Below are 17,868 nucleotides of genomic sequence, written 5' to 3' on the forward strand. Positions count from 1 at the left end.
GTTTAGAAAGCATAGGCCTGAGGAAAGGCTTGCTGCGCATAGCTAATCTAGCAGCTTAATGAAAATCCTAGCCTGATGAAAAATGCCTAATGAAGACTAAGCCAAGGCTGGGAGGTGGGTGCCTGCAGACAGCTGGGGACAGACTTACCCCCCAGCTGCCCTCTGCAGAGCTATGCTATGGGAGGCTGGCGAGGGCCACCCACCGAGGTGGATTACCTGCTCTGTAACCTTCAGATCAGATTACACCCAGCACATGCAAAACTATTTTCCTGGCTCCTGGGAAGCATGCATTGGGCTCTGCTCCTACAGAGGGGATTCTGCATCACAGCTGCAACTTTTGCTCAGTGTGATTTTGCCACGTGGGTCAAGTCTGATCGCGAACAGAGGCTTTTGCTATCATGCTCAGTTTGAAGGGGCAGGCGTGACTGAGGTCTCAGAGGAGAATCCTTTATTTTTAAAGTAACAACCAAGAAGTTAACTGGAAACGCTTCACAACCACAGCTCAATCTAGCACAATTGGGTAATACACTAGAACAACATGAATACCAGTAATTATAATCTGTGTGCTACCGAAGATAACTTGTATCAACAAAGCTGGGTGCAAGTTATTTGATTATTAAGGCATTTCTTTTGTTATTTGCACTCTCCTGCATTTCAGAATATCAAAGTGATTATTTCATTTGCAGCAATATTTTGCACTATTTGTATTTTCAAGGATCTGTAAGTAAAGAAATAAGAAAAAGTCATTGTTGCCAGATGAATCCTAAACAGAATTATATCCCTTTTCCCAGGGCATTTTGTGTAATGTTATGATTCAGTACATTTGCATTTGATCTTAAAGATAGGGTTTGTTGCCCCTCCCCATTTCCCAATGCCCAAATACACCTTTTCCTAAAGCTAAAAAAGTATGTGCCTGCATCTTTTATACATATATTTATATATCCCTTGTATATGAGGTTCCTGCATAACTTGTAAATAACCAAGATTTTCATTCTGAGCACCTGAGTTGCCTTGCAAGAAAAGGTTAAATGACTCCCTTCCTGGAAGGTCTCTTCCTGCTGAGGCAAACCTGCCTCTGTCAAAACATTTACAGCTACAGTGTCACAGCTTGGAAGTGGTCTCTTGCAAAGGAGAAAGAGTTCATAAAGCAGGCGGATCACAGCATGGATCACCAAGCATTCACTACAAGCAATGCAGCAATGTTAGAACCCCAGAAAGCCTCTCCTGTCTGGGCAAAATGCCACATCTGCAACAAAGGAATGGCAAGTTCTAGAGGGGAGCGGCTTTGCATTTTCCAGTGCTTAATGGAAGTGACAGGTGAATGAACAGATCAAAGCACCACTCTGATCTATCAGACAGCACTCAAACTGACAGTGCCAGTCCCCACAATTAAAATACTTCTGTGCTACGTTGACGCATCTGTCACAACTCATCCAAAACTACAATCCTCTGCCATCACCTGAAAGCCACTGTTGCCCAGTGCATGGCATCCATGCATTCGTTACCAGAGTGGAGTTTCACACCAAGTGGGCACAGGAAAAAAAGCTGGCTGGACTCTCGGGTCTGCTGGACTGCTTCACAAGAGGCATGGGCTCTGAATTAAAAAAGAAACAGCAGAGGTAAACAAGCCACATGTATTGTGAGCATAGGGATGGGAAGAGAAAGGAGAAGTGAGAGAAAAACAAAAGACTGATGCTTAATGCAATAATCATCTATTGAATGACAGCAGAAAAAGTCAGTGGCAAATTCAGCAAACAGTGGTACAGAGGAGACTAAAAACCAACAGATTAATAAATTGAATTAGGAAGAATCAAGACACCAAGAAGCAAGTGTAGGATATACCAGCATCAGAGCTAAGCACAGCTTTGGAGCTTGCCTTCCCTGCATTTCTGTGCTTGGCTCTACCACTGAACACAGAGCAAAATTCTCACTAAAAACTGCTAGGTCCTGTTAGAGCTGTATTTTACCCACTTGTGTATTTGTCTTGTCAAAAGCAAATGGATGCAATAATACTCTATCAAAATGATTTATGCACATAATAGAGAGTCCTGAAGGAATTGGCACCAAGTGATATTTGAAAAGTCATGGCAGTCAGGTGAAATCTTTGGTGACTGGAAAAGAGGCAATGTCACACACATTTTTAAAAGGTGCAGAAAGGATGATCGAGGAAATTACTGACCAGTTCAGCCTTACCTCAGTGCCGAGGAAGATCATAGAACAGATCCTAATGGAAGCTATACTAAGGCACATGGAAGACAGAGGTAATACTAAGCAACCAACATGACTTCATGAAGGGCAGGTTCTGCCTGACCAATGTACTGGTGTTCTACGACAGCATAACCGCATCAGTGAACAAGGGAAGAGCCACTGATGTCATCTATCTGGACAAGGCCTTTGACACTGTTCTCTCCAAATAGGAAAGATATGGACTTGTCAGGTGGATCGTTTGATGGACATGGAACTGGCTATGATATTGTACCCAGACAGTGGTGGTCAATGGCTCAATGTCCAGATTGGATGGAGGTAAGCGGTGTTCCTCACAGATCAGTGCCAGGACCAATGCTTTGTAACATCTTCATCATGACATCAACAGGGGACCAAGTGCACCCTTAGCAACCCTACTGCACAGACTAGATTAACTAAGGCTTTTCTTTTTCTGAAAAGGGAGAAATCTACGTGCTTCTTTGCAGACAGAAGTCACCTCAAACTGTTAACTCATCCTGCAAGCATTTCTGGCTTCTATACTACGTCCTTAGAGCAAAGTTATCAGCAAGGAAAAACAAAATAAGCTTTCACACTAAAAGCTGCAGCATTCCTATTAGATACATGCAAACCCCACAAGGAATTAATACTAAAAATAATTTATTTTCCACAGCATGGTATCTGAATAGTGACAATTCAGAATCATAATAAGATAGCTTTAAAATAATACAAGACTGCAAGGCACAAAGTAAGGCTCTCCATCCAGTCCTCAAGAACAGCTCGAGGTTTCTTAAGAAGCACTTCCTAAGAACATTAAAGGAGGTGAAAACCCATTCACATGTAGTATTACCATGTTTTTGTGGGACAGCATTTGAAGTCTTTCTCTCGTGAAGAACTCATCCTGATATAGAGAGGATTTGTCTAAACAAGGATTTGAGGACTCTGTCTTGTTACAGCAGTTTATATTAAAAACATTTGAAACACGAAAAGGAATCTTCCATCTAAAAGCCAAAGTGAGAAAAGCAACAGCCTAGTAGACTCAAGTAAACTGAGGTGAGCAAGCAAATGGCACAGAGTTTGGACTAGCAGAGTTACACCAGTTCACTGCCATGCTGCTTTCAAGTCTATCAGGATTCAAGTTCAACACTGGAACAATGCACAAAAGCTGTTAATTCTTCCCAGCAGCAGAGATCTTCCTGTATTTGTATATGAAAGCATCCGTCTTTCCAAGACTAACTTCATAGATGCCATCTGGCACGAGAGACCCAAAACACATCTGTCCACAGCTGAGAACAGGTTCTTCAACACCGGTCCCCGAGGTGGATGAATTCCCATCATTATTCAAGGCTTTCACAGAGGTCATTTCATCTGCACCATCAGAAATGGCATTAAGAGATTCATTTTCAACAGTCTTGGCAATGCCATCCATGCGCTTACGGAGATCTTGATTCAGCAACAACACAATAATCCCTCCAACACGAAGCACTCTGGCAATTGCAGAAAATAATAAAGGTCAGGTGTTCATCCTGCCTGAATTCATTTAGAACTCAACAACAGTGATACTTCAGACATCATTTGCATTCAATGAAACACCTAAACACATTAAGAGTAACTGCAAATACTGCTTTACTGAGTTGACCCAAGGGAATTTAAATTCCCCAGCCCAATGGGAGAACCAGGCCCTCTACAGACTCGCAAACCTTTCTGACCTTAGGAGCTCTTTCCATGTGATTAGTAGGGAAGAGGGACTAGCTTCTTTGCTCTTCATATTCTTACAACAATTGAGTCTCATTATGAGAAGCAAGGCCTGAGCCTTCACTGGCCTGCAAAGGAACAGCTTCCCATTACAGCAAAAGGGAGAGCTTTCCAGGCTGGTAAAGCAATTCTGAAGCTGGCCTTTCCCTTTGAAAATGTTGAAAGATCTGTCCCTTTCTGTACTCAACTGACCCTTCAAGTCTGTCAGGCACGGGAAACAGGAAAATTAACCACTGTTTGTAGGTTATTTTTTCTTAATACATAAAAGAAATGAAAGAAGGGAAAAAAGGCTATCCTGGCTCTCACTGCAAGTGCATTGAACAGTCTTACTGGTAGGGCTCTCATGGTAACAGTCCTTTCCTCACTTCCCCCTTCCCAAGAAGATATTTTGCTTACAATGAACCAAAAGAGCAAATGAGACCAGAAGATAAGAACATGAAACATGGGTAAAAAGCAGGGATAGTCAGTGTGAGCTAACAGAAGACTGCCCTGCCATTCTGTGGAGCTACCTCACTCTCTTCACCACCTTCCCACCACATTCCTCCATTGTGTGAGACCAACATCTGCACAATCCTAAAGAAAGGGCTTGTTTCCAGCCAAAAAGTTAAATTAGGTGGCAGATGGCTTTAACTGCCCATTAGAAGCAACTTGTTTTTAGCTTGATATAACTCTGCCACAAAATGACAGGGTGGGATACGATGAGAGGCATCTAAACAAGACCAGGTGGCTACTGGATATTTCAGTACAGTGTCAAAAAGGAAGATGTGTATCACCACTTTCCAGTCTGAGATCTTTCCTGCCAAGGCAGGCTGGTAGAAGCTTGATTGTGAACCCAAAATAAAAGCATATGATTTTATACAGGCCTCAACTGAGAAATGTTTTTGCTTTATTTGCCTGTCCACGCTTTAAATTTTGCTTGGTTACCCTCCTTTACTCCTTCATCTCACTCATGATACCATCGTGGCTCAGACAATCTCACTCCTTTTTAGCCTGCACTGCCATCAGCACTTCCACAGCTTGCAAGACAAGTCACAACAGCCTCTGAGGAATAAGTAAAGGACTCAGACTTTCACAGTCTGCACAGGATCATGTTACTGAACTGGAGAGCGTTTCGAACAAAGCAGACATTGTTAGCTTCGTATTTAAGATCACAAGACATCATTACATTTCCATCAAAGGCCACACATACCTCTCCATCTCCTGGAGAATATCTGGTAGGAGCTGTATGTCTTTTGTGATCTTGAACTTCTTCCCAAATGGAATATCCGAAATCACGGCATCAAAGCTTTCTGAGGGCAACGGCAGCGCTGCAGAATAAAGGCAGGCCTTGACATCTGACTGTCTGCAAAACGAACAGCAGCCATGCCCTCATTCACCTTACAGAATGTTCTGCCAGCTCTTTCATGGGTTATCCCATTAGATTCACAGCTCCTTCTCTTTTTTTTTTTCCTCACAAACAACACTACGAACATTACAAACTTTACCAACCTAACGCAGACTGAGTGGAGAGCACTGCCCAGCTCTCAACATTCTCTGTTTGGTGATATGTTTGCCTCAACAGCAAGACTTCCCTAGCAGGGCACTGGACAGTTCCAAACTAACTGATGCTTCTCAACACACAGTAAATCTTTACAAGCAAAATGCAAAGTAAGAGCTAAGCTTGCAAATGGTCAAGCACAGATGTTTAAATGTACAGGTATTAATGGCAAAAAGCCACATGTTGGATTCTCCTCTACCCACTCTTTCTCCTAGTAATTACATTACAACCAGAATCACTTTAGGGAAATATTTAAAAGATATAAGCTCTAACAGAATCACAGTTTCTGCATCCCACGGGTATTTAGTTTTCTTGATAATGATGCAGCAGTGCACCCTCGTGGTGAAAAGCCAATCACACAGCTTGACCAAAGTATAGGCTTCAGGCGAAAGGGAAGACCGTGGGTGCTTCATCCTACAGGTATCTCAGGACTTGACTGGATGAGGTGAGCAATCTGAACACGGCTTTAGGGTTAGCCCTGCTCCGAGCAGATGACATGACTAAAGATCTCCAATAGTCCCTTCCCACCTAAAACCTGCTGTGATTCTGTGCCAGCCTTTCCAGAATTGGCTAGAGACCATTTTGTGGTTACTGCCTGTGTCTGAAGATAATTCTATTCTGAGCTTGTTCTTGTCAAATTTCAGAGAGGCACAGAGCAAACAATTACGTAGTCACTAGCCACCTATTTATTTTTAAAGATAACTCTATTACAGACCACCTCAAGAGCACCTATACAACCATTGAACCACAAAAGACTTTGCACTTCAAAAGTCTCGCTCTGAAAGCTTACATACATACCTTTCACAGAAGCTTTAAACAACTCAATCTTATCATCCAAGCCCGCAGTCTTAATATTCACACTTGCACCCTCTAATTGTGAATCACTTGTATCTGTACCCCAGTAAAAGGCTTCCTATTCAGAGAAAATAGAAAAAAAGTCTTTTAGACAATTTGCTGCTCTGTTACACTGACACCTCCATTTCCAGGACAGGCATTCTTAAAAGAAGGGCCATGGGTGCCAAACAGAAGCCCTGCAGATCATCAGCAGAGAGCTCACTGCACCTATACAACACATAGGACTTTGCTTTACATCCTTGTGGAGGCATATCTGTACTAAGATACTGTAAACAACTGTCTATAAAGATTATTTTGGTTCCAGGTTTTCAGTAATGGACATTGGTATAAGTACAGTACAGATTTTTTCTTGGTGCAGCTACAAGTCTTGCTCAAATCCTATTGTGAGCGAGACACTTACAGGCCACTCTTTGGCAGCTTCCAGCAGGATGGTTCCCAGCCCACACATGGGATCCAATACGAAGGCACCCACCTACAAGAATAAAGGGGTTGTCACACACTGAGTAAGACACACTCCTCCCTCAGTACAAAGCATACTCACTCAGGTACTGATTTCTCACCTCCTACTCAGTCGCACAGAATGCAGATAACAAGTCATTACTTTACCAGGCCAAACTGACTGGTAAGATGATATAGCATAAAGCATTACTACTTTCAGCAAATACAATACATCTAGTGTTGAAGTCACACGTAGGGAAAATTCATGACTGGATTGCAGACAGATACTGGTTATAAATTAACCTGTGGATCACAGAGGCTTCTGTTTTCCTTGCAAAAACAACCCCAGACTAGCTTCGACACCTGAACAGCAAAAAAAAACCCTTGCAATTTAAACATATTTGTAGAAGGAGTAACACTGTGCTCAGAAGGACCTGGAACTATAAAGCAGGAATCTGGCTGAACACCTGCTGACAGTGCACTCTGAGCACAAGTAAGGCAACCTTTATCTATGTGGATGAACAACATGGGGCACAGAAATCAACACATTGCTCCAGAACTCCAGCTTCAACCCTGCCAAGCAGCAAATCACCCTTATGGAGGGCTCTGCATCTTTGCCATGAATGTTCACTTACACTTATTTCAGCCAGAGATGCCATGGCCCAGGCAACAGTTGACCGCAGGCCTGCTGTTCTGATATATTCTCTATTTGCCAACGGAAGCCTGCAGACACCAAAAATCAATGTAAGGTAATGGTACAGCCACCCAGAAAAGGCCACGTAAGATGAAATACTGAAGGAACTGAACTTCCCAGGCCTGCAGACAGACAGAAACCAGTCTGCTTTTAGCCACATGCTTACTGCCAAGCCTATGTGCTCAGGTAAACTCCAGGTAGACCGCCAGAATACTGATCCAAAAGCTAAATACAGAGGACAGCAGGACTACTTAGAAATTATGCCTGTTCTGTACTGCCAAAACAAATCTAGTGACAAGAATGCCTACCTGAAAAGAGGAATCCCCACGACTGAGTGAATGTCATTAAGATGTAGAAAGATCTGAAAGAATAACACCAAAATTTCTCAACTTGAGATGGCAGTAGCTTCAACTCATTTCAGCCAGACACAGAAGATGATTCTATGAATTTCCAATCCCAGTAAAAATACACGCTTACAAATTTATGATTAATTGGAAGTAATCACGCAAGATAAACTGAAAACTGGTTCAAAGATTGTTTAATATCCAGGAGAGGTTTTCTGTCAGGAATCCATCAGCTACTTTTTTTTTTTTTTTAATAATGTTTTTCTACCTATAAACTTACTGTAAGTAGAGATCACCGACTGCATACTAGCACTTGCCCTGCCCTTTTTTATTCGTTGTTTTTCTAAAAAAAAACACTTTAAGGAGCATTGCAGCTGGAAGGACAACACAGATAATCCTTCCAGGCAGCTCGGGGAACTCCATTTTCCACACGTGGAGAGTCAAGCAGTTTATATGAGTGCCAGATCCTGAGATGTCTCCTGTGTGGATCCTCCCCCAGTCAGTGCAGGCACATGCTGGCCTTTCCAGTATTTATGACTGGAGTTAAAGTGCTCTGCAAGATGTGTACTCATGCCACTGAAAAGCTTTGCTCAGCACTACCAGATGATTTCTAGTTAAATTCAGGAGCAGAAAGACAAATGGGAGGAAGCTGGGGTACTGCAAGCAAAGGGAACAGAGGAAAAAATAAAGGACTCGGGACAATTCTGGATGAAGCAACAGGCCACCAAGCAGACGAGTGCCCTACCTCCAGGTCAGGGGCCCGCAGATCAGCCTGCCATCCAAACTGCTTCCTTAGCGCTATGCCAACTGCTCTTCCAATCTCCTGCAAGGGGAAAGACCAGGATCAGGCAATAAAAATAAAAGAAATATGAAAACTACAGATCACAGTCTTGACTGCACAGCCCTCGTAAGTACCTAGGAAAAGAAGAGAGTCCCTCTTTATTCATAGAAAATAAATTGTACAAAGACCAGAAGAGGAACAACAGCACAGATTGACAGATGTGCAAACACCTCAGAACTGCTGCACACCTGGAGGGTGGAAAGCTGAAATTCAAGTCCTGCCCAAGTTTGAGCAAACAGCTATAGTCATTTCAGGGTCACATATCACACACAAAGTATTTTGGATGATTGTAAACTGGATCACCTAAAGGGAAACCTACCTACGTGTAAGTGCAATTCTCAGTTTTAATGCTTTTGTCACCTCTAGATGGCTCTGCCTTCAGACTAACAGTTCAAACACACAGCACAAATTTAAGCAAACACTGCTGCTGGCAGCCTCACATGTTTCATCTTCCCAAGGCATCAACTTCAGTAGAGAAAAAAATCTACTGGTAACTACTGCTACCTTCAGGTAAGAGAAACCTAAATAAACTGCAACTTCATTATTATTTTTTCATAGTGAAAATACATTGCAGCTGAGAATAGTGCTGGATGGAAAGCACCTCCAAAAGTCTCTACATCTGTCAAGAGATGTAAGGCTGAGATCCACAGCCCAGAGCACGTCCCAGGGCTGCACCACTCTCCTGAGAAACAAACTCTCTGAATATCAGACTTTGAAGCAGCATCCTTCCAAACTGTCACAACTAGCAGGCGCTCAGCTCCTCTGTCCTTGCAGCAGCCCTCCAGGCAGCTGAGAGCTACATGCACTTTGCTCCTCAGGCCACCAGGCTTCACCTGCCCCACTACTCAGCCTCTTACCTCTACCTGCCCTCAATAAAAAGCAGATTTAAATATATATATATATATAACAGTATCCTGAAATTAACAACAGCACTTGTATTTCCACTTTCTTAAGGTAGATGCAGGTTTTAAGTTTTTTCTTCTTCGTAGACATAAGACAGGAAAAGGCTAGATCTGTCTGTTACTCCAAAACAGAATTTAAACTGCAAATAAACTGCATGTCTCCTTTCACCTCAGCTAAAATCTGTGAGAACACGGATACTTTATCATACCTGTGAAGTGAGTATCTTGGCAATCGCTCCACTACAACGACATGAAACTCTGAAACTGAAGTTCTGCTTCTCATTCTCAGTAGGTTTTTCTATGCTGCTTTTGGGAGGGCTTTCTAAAGAAGCCTTGCTTTCAGTCTGGCAGTCCCGGTCACTCTCCTCCTCTGACACCACATAGTTCTCTCCAGCTCCCGCTTGATGTTCTTCAGACACAATCTCTCTTACTTGCTCTGTTTTCTGTCTTTTAGATGCAATGTTAACCTCTTCTTCTGGTTTTCTCTTGTGAGGTTTCAGGCTTTCTTGAGAAACCTCATCCTTTTTCCCCTCATGACTACGAAGCTTTCTCCAAGTAGCAATAACATCCAGGCAGGACTCGGGTTCCTCAGTGAGGAGGCTTTTAATCTCGTGCAGCATTTTCCCTGGAAGAAAAAGCAGTTTCAGTTTAAGCAGTTCAATCTCAGCCCTTCATTCCCTTACAGCATGAGAGCAGCTGTCAACAGAGATCACGCTTAGGTGCCACCGAGGTGTGAATCCAGAAGGGCAGCAGCCTACGCCACAGACAGCTCTGTGTACACACGTACGCAGACCCAAAGCTGCAAGTTTAGTCTTTAATAAAGGGAGTACCTCCCTGCCGCTCGTCAGACTGCCTTTGGTCCTGCAAAGTCACCGATGCAGCACGCGAGCCGCTCGGACGGCTGTGTAAAACCATCTTAAGGCCGTTTTCAGCACAGGAAAGGGCAGGCACTTCCGAACCGACCGGTCTCGGTTAGGCTCGGGGCTTCCAGGGGCGAGCAGCGAGCGGTACCTTTATTTCTAGAAACGGAAAGCGGGACGCGCTTCTTCAGCAGCAGGAACAGCCGCTCTCCCGACTTGAGCTCCTTCAGCTCGCCCGGCTCCGCGGCGGTGGTGAAGAAAACCTTCCCTAAGACATAGTCCACCTTAGGGAAACAAGCAGACACGCAGACACACACGGAAACACGCTTTCTGTCAGCACTGAGGAGCCACCCCGCGGAACGGGGGCACGGCCGCAGGCAGCGCCGCGCGCGGTGCCGCCCTCACCTCAGTAGCGCCGAGCCGCGCGCGCACCTCCCGCGCCAGGAAGGGCTCGAGGCCGCGGCCCGCCGTGCAGAAGTACCGCGCGCCCGCCGCCATCTTGGCCCGCCCCCGCCGCCATTTCGGGCCGCCCCCGGGGCGCAGCGGGGGCCCCTCCTCGCGCCCTGCGGAGCGCCGGCACACAGGGAGACGTCATCGCCGTTCCTCCTTCCCGCTTCGTACGGGGGAGCAGAGGCGGAGTAAAGCACCGCGGCTGCCAGCAGTCCCGTACGGTCCGAAAGGGGAGAGACTCTCCGAAGGAGTGAAACCCAACGTCAGCTGCAGCAAATCAGAGAGCACTGGGTCAAACTGGAAACGAGTTCTAAAAAGTGGAGCTGTCCCTTGGCTGGAATAAAATAAACCGTGCTCCAGAACACGCTGGTTTCCAGCAAGCACTCAGAAGCAAGAGGCGGCAGACCTGAACGCATTCCAATCGAAAACTGGGACTCTATCCTGGCTCCCATTTCTCAGCCATTAGGGTTTCCGTTTCTGTCTTTTCCTTTCTCCATAGTCGTGCTCTGGCCGCCCCAGCACCCCAGCAGGGCGTGCGCCGATCTGAGCAGCAGGAGCGCTGTCGCCATGGCAGCAGTCGCGGCCGACGCCTGGAAGCAGCAGCAATTCCCGTTACTTACACTGCGGGCTCTGAGCACGTCTCTGTCCCAAGACGGGCATCCAAACAAACCCACAAGCAAACTGCGGTGTCCCAGCACAGCCACCTGTGCAATCCTAGAATCCTTAGGAAGTGGGAGGGACGCTTAAAAGCAATCCAGTTCAACTCCCCTGCAATCAACAGGGACATCCACAGCTAGGTCTTGACCTGTTTCAGTTTTGATGCCTGTAAGAAGCAAGTGAGCTAACGGCTGGGTGAGAGCTGGGGAAGGTTAAGCTTCTGAAGGACTTGGAGGCACACAGCGGTGTGTGTCATGCTGATTTGCACTCTGGCCAAGTGGAAAACTGACAGCTGCCTTTCTCCAAGCATCATGCTTACCTTAGTGACAGTCGGACTGCTCAGCAGTCACAGCAGAAGTCCCGCACTGCCAAGGAGCCTACACCCCAACTGGGCATCACCACGCATATGAGGGTGCAGGAGTGGAACAATTGCCCAAGAGAGCCAAAAAACCTCTTTGGCACCACAACAGCTTACAGTGCTGTATAGTTCTTCAAGGTAAGCCTCTTTCAGGAATCATTTTGTCCTCAGACAATGTCTTAGGAAAGTTTCCTCTCATCTCTCCAGGGGAAAAGCAGAAAAGCCAAATGCTGTTCCCTGTTCATCTGAAGATTAAGAAATAAAGTTTTCAAGGTGCCTGTGAGCCCTTCTCAGCATTGCATGGGACTGTTCCAAGAGCATCACCTCCACACGCCGCGGCTGTCACTTTCTACAGCACTGAGGCTGCACTGCCCAGTGTTCATGAAGCAGCACATGTAACTGGGAGTGCTTTCGCATGAGCTGGGAGAGGCCTGAACATCTTTCAAAAGAATCCACAAGGGCTATACAAATTAAAAATAAGAATTAACAATACACATTGCGAAGTCAGCAATCTGGACTTGCTGTGTTCAGTAACAGGTACAGGTGATCATACTTGATCTCAAAAAATGAGGTTCTGTGCTCCCTCCCACCAAAAAAACCCACTGCTTGCTCAGTTCTGAAGGTAGATTTATTTTTTAATATACAAAAGACAGCTTCCAAGTTTCTAGTCATTACTGTGCTGTTTGTGCAGGACAAACTTTAAATACTAAAATACACAAGGCAAAGTGAAACAAGCTGTTTCAAACTGCTCAGAGGTGTGAGCTCAAGCACGTATTTGCAATGGCTTTACTCTGTACAATCAGTTCTATGTTGCAATGACTGTATATAAAGATATAGTACACACTATTGTTTTCATTGTCAATTTACAAGAGAAAAAAATAAATATTTTCCATTCTTACTATACATTAACACTTCAGTAGAAAGTTACAGCTGTTGTGTTGGCATTACCTGCAACTCCAGAATGAAAAAGGACATGCATGTATATCTCTACTAAGAATTCTAAACTATGACTTGGTAATAAATTACAAGGGATAGGTATCAGCCAACAGCATACAGATTATCTGAATTCAGAACATTTGTGATTCTTGCTCTAAAAACAAACAAACAAAAAAAACCAGTAATAATAAATCAAATATTGCAAAATACAAAGGCTAGTGGCTTATATTATATGAAAAAGACAAACCATGTATGGTATAGCTTCTTTTTCCTCCTCCAAATGTTTGTGAATAACAGGCTTGTGGTTTTAGGCAAAAAAAAAAAAAAAAATGAAGTAGTTCAGTGAGTCCTTGCACCCTTCACACATAACTAGCACCGTAAAGATGCAAGGACTTCAAACACCTAAATCCCATGCTTATAACTAAAGCATGCATTTTGTAGAGTTTGTGCATTCGTACACATTTTGTTTATTAAGGTTACTGTGCAAAAGATTATCAACCACTGAAGGTATTTCTGTAATTCTGTTAAAATTCTAAGCAACATTTCTAAAAAGTTCAGCAGGTCTGTGTGAGATAAATGAAAGATGTCACTCTGGTGGTTCACCCCTCGCTGCTCCACACAGACACCGTACCACTCAGTTGGCAAATCAGGAAACAGTGGCAGCAGCCTGAATGTCCACTGGAGGGGGAGGAAATGAGTTCACGTGCACTGCAATTTACTTAAAGAAAATAGACATATGTTTTTGAAATGGCACAAAGCTTTGTACACATTGATGTCTCAGTGCAAATACATACAATATATATATGTATATATGTGAGGTACCAATTTATTCAGGCCAGATCTAACTATATGTGCCTTATGACCACTCTTCATTTCCTGTTGTCTGGTACAGGCTAACAAGCTGCGCTATTCAAGTAAAATTTAAGTCAAATCAATATATTTTTTAAGCGCTTTCATTACCAGATCATTGTAATTTCTCTACAATGTGGTTTTTGAGATTCCACTCCTCAGAGTGCTTATTTTTAAAATACACTTAGTGTTAATACTTAATTTTGTTTTCAAAATTTGAGACTTGATTATGAGAAAGTTAAAACTACATAAACTGGAATAACAGCTACAGCTGGCTCAATACTTGAATCTTGTTGGAACTTGAACGGGTACTGTCAAGGAGGGAGAAACACAGTTATTGCTGTTTGGGAAACAAAATAAACAAACATGAAGGCATGGATAGCACTGTTTCAATGGTCATAATTAAACAGATACAAACCAGCATTCTGCCTAGAGTCAGTCCTTTTGCATTTGAACGCTCTGCAAGTTATCTACAGCTTTCTCTTCCAAGCAACTATGATGACATTTACATGGAGATATGGACTTAAAGTGGCTAACAGTGGGACACACACAGCTTTTCAACTCTGGTAGTTCCTTCTTCAGACGTTCCAGTTGCTCTACCTGGAATATATTTGGTTGTTCGGGATTTGAGTCGTATATCCTAAATGAACAAAAAAAGATAACAGTTATCAGTATAATCTGACAGTTCACAGAAATACTAGATTAAACCATTGCTTGTAATAAAGTAAACCATATAAAGGTTGTGAGTGCCTCCTCCCTGGAATCATTCAAGGCCAGGCTGGATGGGGTTGTGAGCAACCTGGCTGAGAGGGAGGTGTCCATTCCTATAGAAGGGGGTTGGAATGCCATAGTCTTAAAGGTCCCTTCCAACTTAAACTATTCTATGTTTCTGTGATGCTAAGGCACCAGCAAGTCTATCAAAGCACAGTCTTCAAGACTATTACCTTCAGTCTTGTCTCTAATCTTGCAGTATACAATGTTGTCCCTTTTACACAGTGGTTGATTTGATGTACTAAGAAGTTAACCACTGGTATTTACTCTTGTTACTCTTCTGAAAATGTTTTTACAGTTGACACGAAGCAGCAAAAAACATTATTTTAGGCTTCAAACCCTACAGCCAAAGAGCATCCTGAGTTGGAAAGGACCCATAAGGATCGCTGAGCTCAACTCCTGGCTCTGCACAGCACCACTTAAACCCAAACCCAATATCTGAGTGCAGTGTCCCAATGCTCCCTGAGCACTGGTACCAGGGCTGTGCCCACTGCCCTGGGCAGCCTGTTCCATGCCCACCGCCCTCTGATGCAGTCCCTGTCCCTAACCCCCAGCTGCCCCTCCCTGCCACAGCTCCATGCTGTTCCCTCAGGCCCTGTCACAGAGAACAGAGCTCAGCACCTGCAAGTTCAGAGCTCCAAGCCCATTTGAACAGACTCTAACACACTGCTTGTATGTAACACTGAATGGAGCTCATATCTGTTGTTTAAAGAAGCATTCCTTCTTAAAAAAAAAAAAAAAAAAATTAAGCTACTATTACAGCCTTAAGTGAAGAGTAAAAAGCCATAAAATCATACCAAATGCAATCAACTACCAACACTGTTTCAACAGTATATTCTCTTTTCACTTTCATATTTTTCACACATGGAAACAAAGCTGCAGGACTTTACTTGTAAACACTGTACCAGACTGTCCAGATCCAAACCATATTTTATGTGAGACAACACACACATCAAGTATAACTGAAATACTACTTTGCTGTAGCACATCATAAAGCAAAAGTGTTCATGTTCCTGTAAATATTGTTTAGGAACAGCTACAGATTCACTAATGTAGATCTCCCTCCTTAATGAATTTTATTAAAATTCAGTGAAGTATTTCTTGCTAACTTTGGCTGGAGCTTGATCCAAAAAGGAGTGAAGAAAAGACAAAGACAAAAGTAATGCCTCCTATTTATGTCCGTGACAACTGATACAGAGAGCTCAATAACACTACTTGAGAGCAAATTCTCAGCTACCAAACACAATTTCATTCAATCTCAAGCCAAACTCAGGTTTACCATGCAATTCAGAAAACAGGAAAGGCCTACCCTGCCACCAGGTAATGCCTTAATCACTAAGAAGCAGATTCAATTATAAAAAATTCAACTTCTGCTAGTTATTCCTGCATATATACATGCTCTTATTTATTTCGGTATTGCTCAGTCTCAGGCAAATAAAATGGCACATTTTAAAACAGATTTTTAGTTCTGACAAGCTTTTAAAATGCTTTTGCCTTTTACTGCAACTAAAAATTGCATTAGTTTTGGAAAACAGAACATAGTGAGGAGCCTGCCAGATGAGCAAGGAGCCATAATGAAGCCAGCATGGAACCAATCTGCATGAGGGAGACCAACGCACTCAGATTTCTAATGAAAAAGCTTTTGGCACACATGGCAGGCTGACTGGCTTTACCACTTCCATGCAGCTGGATGTATTACTGAACAAGCACAGCTCTGATTGGGCAGAGAGGATAAAAAAAATCCCATAATGCAAATATAAGTTAGCAGCCACTCCCTCTCCACGTCGGTATTTAGTAGATAGCCAACTTCTTATAGAGACTTAGGACTATTGTTTTTACTAACTAAATTCAACAGAAGGATTTCCTGCACTATTTACAAAGCTTTTCCAGGAGGAAAAAAAAAAAAAACCACAACAATCCACAATGCCCTCCAAAACCCTACCTTAACATGCATTCTTTCTGCCAATTACAAACCTGGTATAGAAAAGTTCTTGGATTTCCTCTTTCAGTAAAGCTACACTTCAAACAAAAAAAACCAAGAAGTGTTTTAAGCATGATATTCAGCTTTTAGTGTTAAAGGAGGATGCCCAATCATATCATCAATGCACTTTTCAGGGCCCAAATAGAAGCCTGGCTATTCTGGCAAAGCTGTACCTTTTCTACAGACCATCCTTTTAACACGAGTAGTTCCAGCATTTTAGGTGTTAAGACTGTTGAACAAAGCAAAAAAGCAGAACACTGTCCTGTGAACAACACAAGACCATTCATTTTCAGTTTAATGACTTCAGGTATGTCTAATAATTCATTGCCCGAGTGGAGAAAGGAGTGGATGGGAGAAGTTTCTTCCCCTTGCCCCAGTGATATGGCTCCTTAAACAGCACTGGCATTTGTAAGCTGCCCAGATTTAGTCTTGCAACTTTTCCCCATGCAAAACAAAGTCAGATCCCCCTACCTGCATTTGTTTTGCCCGACATTTGGTACCAGCAACTTCTGGTATTCAGGACACAGTTTTTCTCCCATCTTCACAACAACATTTTTGCTCATCTTTACATGGAAGACTAAAGTTCAGAAAAACAGCGTATAGAAGTCATCTCCATCCAGACAGTACATGAGCTTTGACAGCTACCAGATGCTTGCAAAAGCAATAACTCAGGGCCATATCCAAGCAAGCTCAATTCACTGAAATCCTTGTAATTGCTAATATTCTGACTAACAGCACTAAGAAAGATGGTTTAGTAAAGCGCAAGTAAATAGCAACATAAAATGCCAGGCTTATTAGCTTTACAATAATAGGCAAATAGCCTTACAATAATAGAACAGGTAACTAAAGTCCCTGCATATTTCTAGACCTTAAAACAGCCATGTCCATCTGTCTCTCCTGAATACTTCAGTTCTGCTTCACATCAGTACTGAATTTATCCCCCTCTAACTTGAATCACTACAGAATACAGATTCTGTATACCTCCTAATTGATGCTCACACCACAGCTCTAGAAATTTTGGTAATTTAACTCTTGATATTAACTTAGTTCTTTCAAATGATTTGAAAGACTGCCTCTTAACCCACCAACTCCAACTGTGAGTGGAAGCACTTGCAGTCAGGTTTTACACTTAGGCATACCACCCAGGATTTGCAAGTACCACCCACATTTCAAAGCATCCAGGGCTTAAGATACGATACAATTTTCAGGAAGTGTCATGTCACCTCTAAGGGATATGTATTAAATTTAATTCTGCTGCAAACTTTGGAGAAATAACTGAGGATTGAGGAAGAGCTTAGGAACTGGTATCATCTTTGTGGGAAGATGTCAGCAAGGTGGAAGAAATAGGAGTGAGGGAGTAAGAGATGAGTACTATTAAGAATCTGGATGGTCTGGACAATACAGGAAGGATAAAGATTTTTTGTTACGGCAAATCCAA

The 17,868-nt window shown here is 43.1% G+C and overlaps 2 protein-coding genes across 10 annotated transcripts in view; both read right to left on the reverse strand.

Moving 5' to 3' along the window:
- Nucleotides 1-204: 204 nt before the first annotated feature.
- THUMPD2 (THUMP domain 2 tRNA and snRNA guanosine methyltransferase) lies at nucleotides 205-12,405 on the reverse strand. 6 transcript variants are annotated; one of them, XM_090134942.1, is made up of 11 exons: nucleotides 10,834-12,405; nucleotides 10,580-10,712; nucleotides 9,778-10,193; nucleotides 8,571-8,648; nucleotides 7,790-7,842; nucleotides 7,423-7,510; nucleotides 6,750-6,821; nucleotides 6,293-6,407; nucleotides 5,147-5,264; nucleotides 1,460-1,594; nucleotides 205-718 (listed from the first exon to the last, which is right to left on the reverse strand). In XM_090134942.1, the coding sequence occupies exons 1-11, from the start codon at nucleotides 10,924-10,926 to the stop codon at nucleotides 655-657; spliced, it is 1,365 nt and encodes a 454-aa protein (XP_089991068.1). In that variant the 5' UTR covers nucleotides 10,927-12,405; the 3' UTR covers nucleotides 205-654. The 6 variants fall into 6 exon arrangements, with proteins under 6 accessions (XP_089991068.1, XP_089991070.1, XP_031452725.2 ...); XM_090134944.1 differs by lacking the exons at nucleotides 205-718; nucleotides 1,460-1,594 and adding an exon at nucleotides 2,846-3,689 and having other exon boundaries at nucleotides 10,580-10,696; XM_031596865.2 differs by lacking the exons at nucleotides 205-718; nucleotides 1,460-1,594 and adding an exon at nucleotides 2,846-3,689.
- Nucleotides 12,406-14,101: 1,696 nt separating this feature from the next.
- GPCPD1 (glycerophosphocholine phosphodiesterase 1) overlaps nucleotides 14,102-17,868 on the reverse strand; it is a 40,282-nt gene continuing 36,515 nt past the window's right edge. For all 4 annotated transcript variants that reach the window (XM_031596835.2, XM_090134938.1, XM_090134939.1 and 1 more), the window contains one exon: nucleotides 14,102-14,318. In XM_031596835.2, coding sequence (XP_031452695.1) covers nucleotides 14,114-14,318 — 205 coding nt within the window. In that variant the 3' untranslated portion in view covers nucleotides 14,102-14,113. The remainder of the gene's footprint in view (nucleotides 14,319-17,868) is intronic.

Source organism: Phasianus colchicus, chromosome 2, assembly GCF_987193195.1.
Source record: "Phasianus colchicus chromosome 2, bPhaCol1.hap1.1, whole genome shotgun sequence".
NCBI lineage: Eukaryota > Metazoa > Chordata > Aves > Galliformes > Phasianidae > Phasianus > Phasianus colchicus.

Bases quoted from the DNA above. Each gene is read 5' to 3' on its own strand.
- THUMPD2 (XM_031596865.2), bottom strand. From the start codon at position 10,926: ATGGCGGCGGGCGCGCGGTACTTCTGCACGGCGGGCCGCGGCCTCGAG. The intron at 7,843-8,570 runs GTAGGGCACTCG...TTATTCTTTCAG, and splicing joins TGCGGGCCCCTGACCTGGAG to ATCTTTCTACATCTTAATGA. The intron at 3,690-5,146 runs GTATGTGTGGCC...TGCAATTGCCAG, and splicing joins ATTCTCCAGGAGATGGAGAG to AGTGCTTCGTGTTGGAGGGA.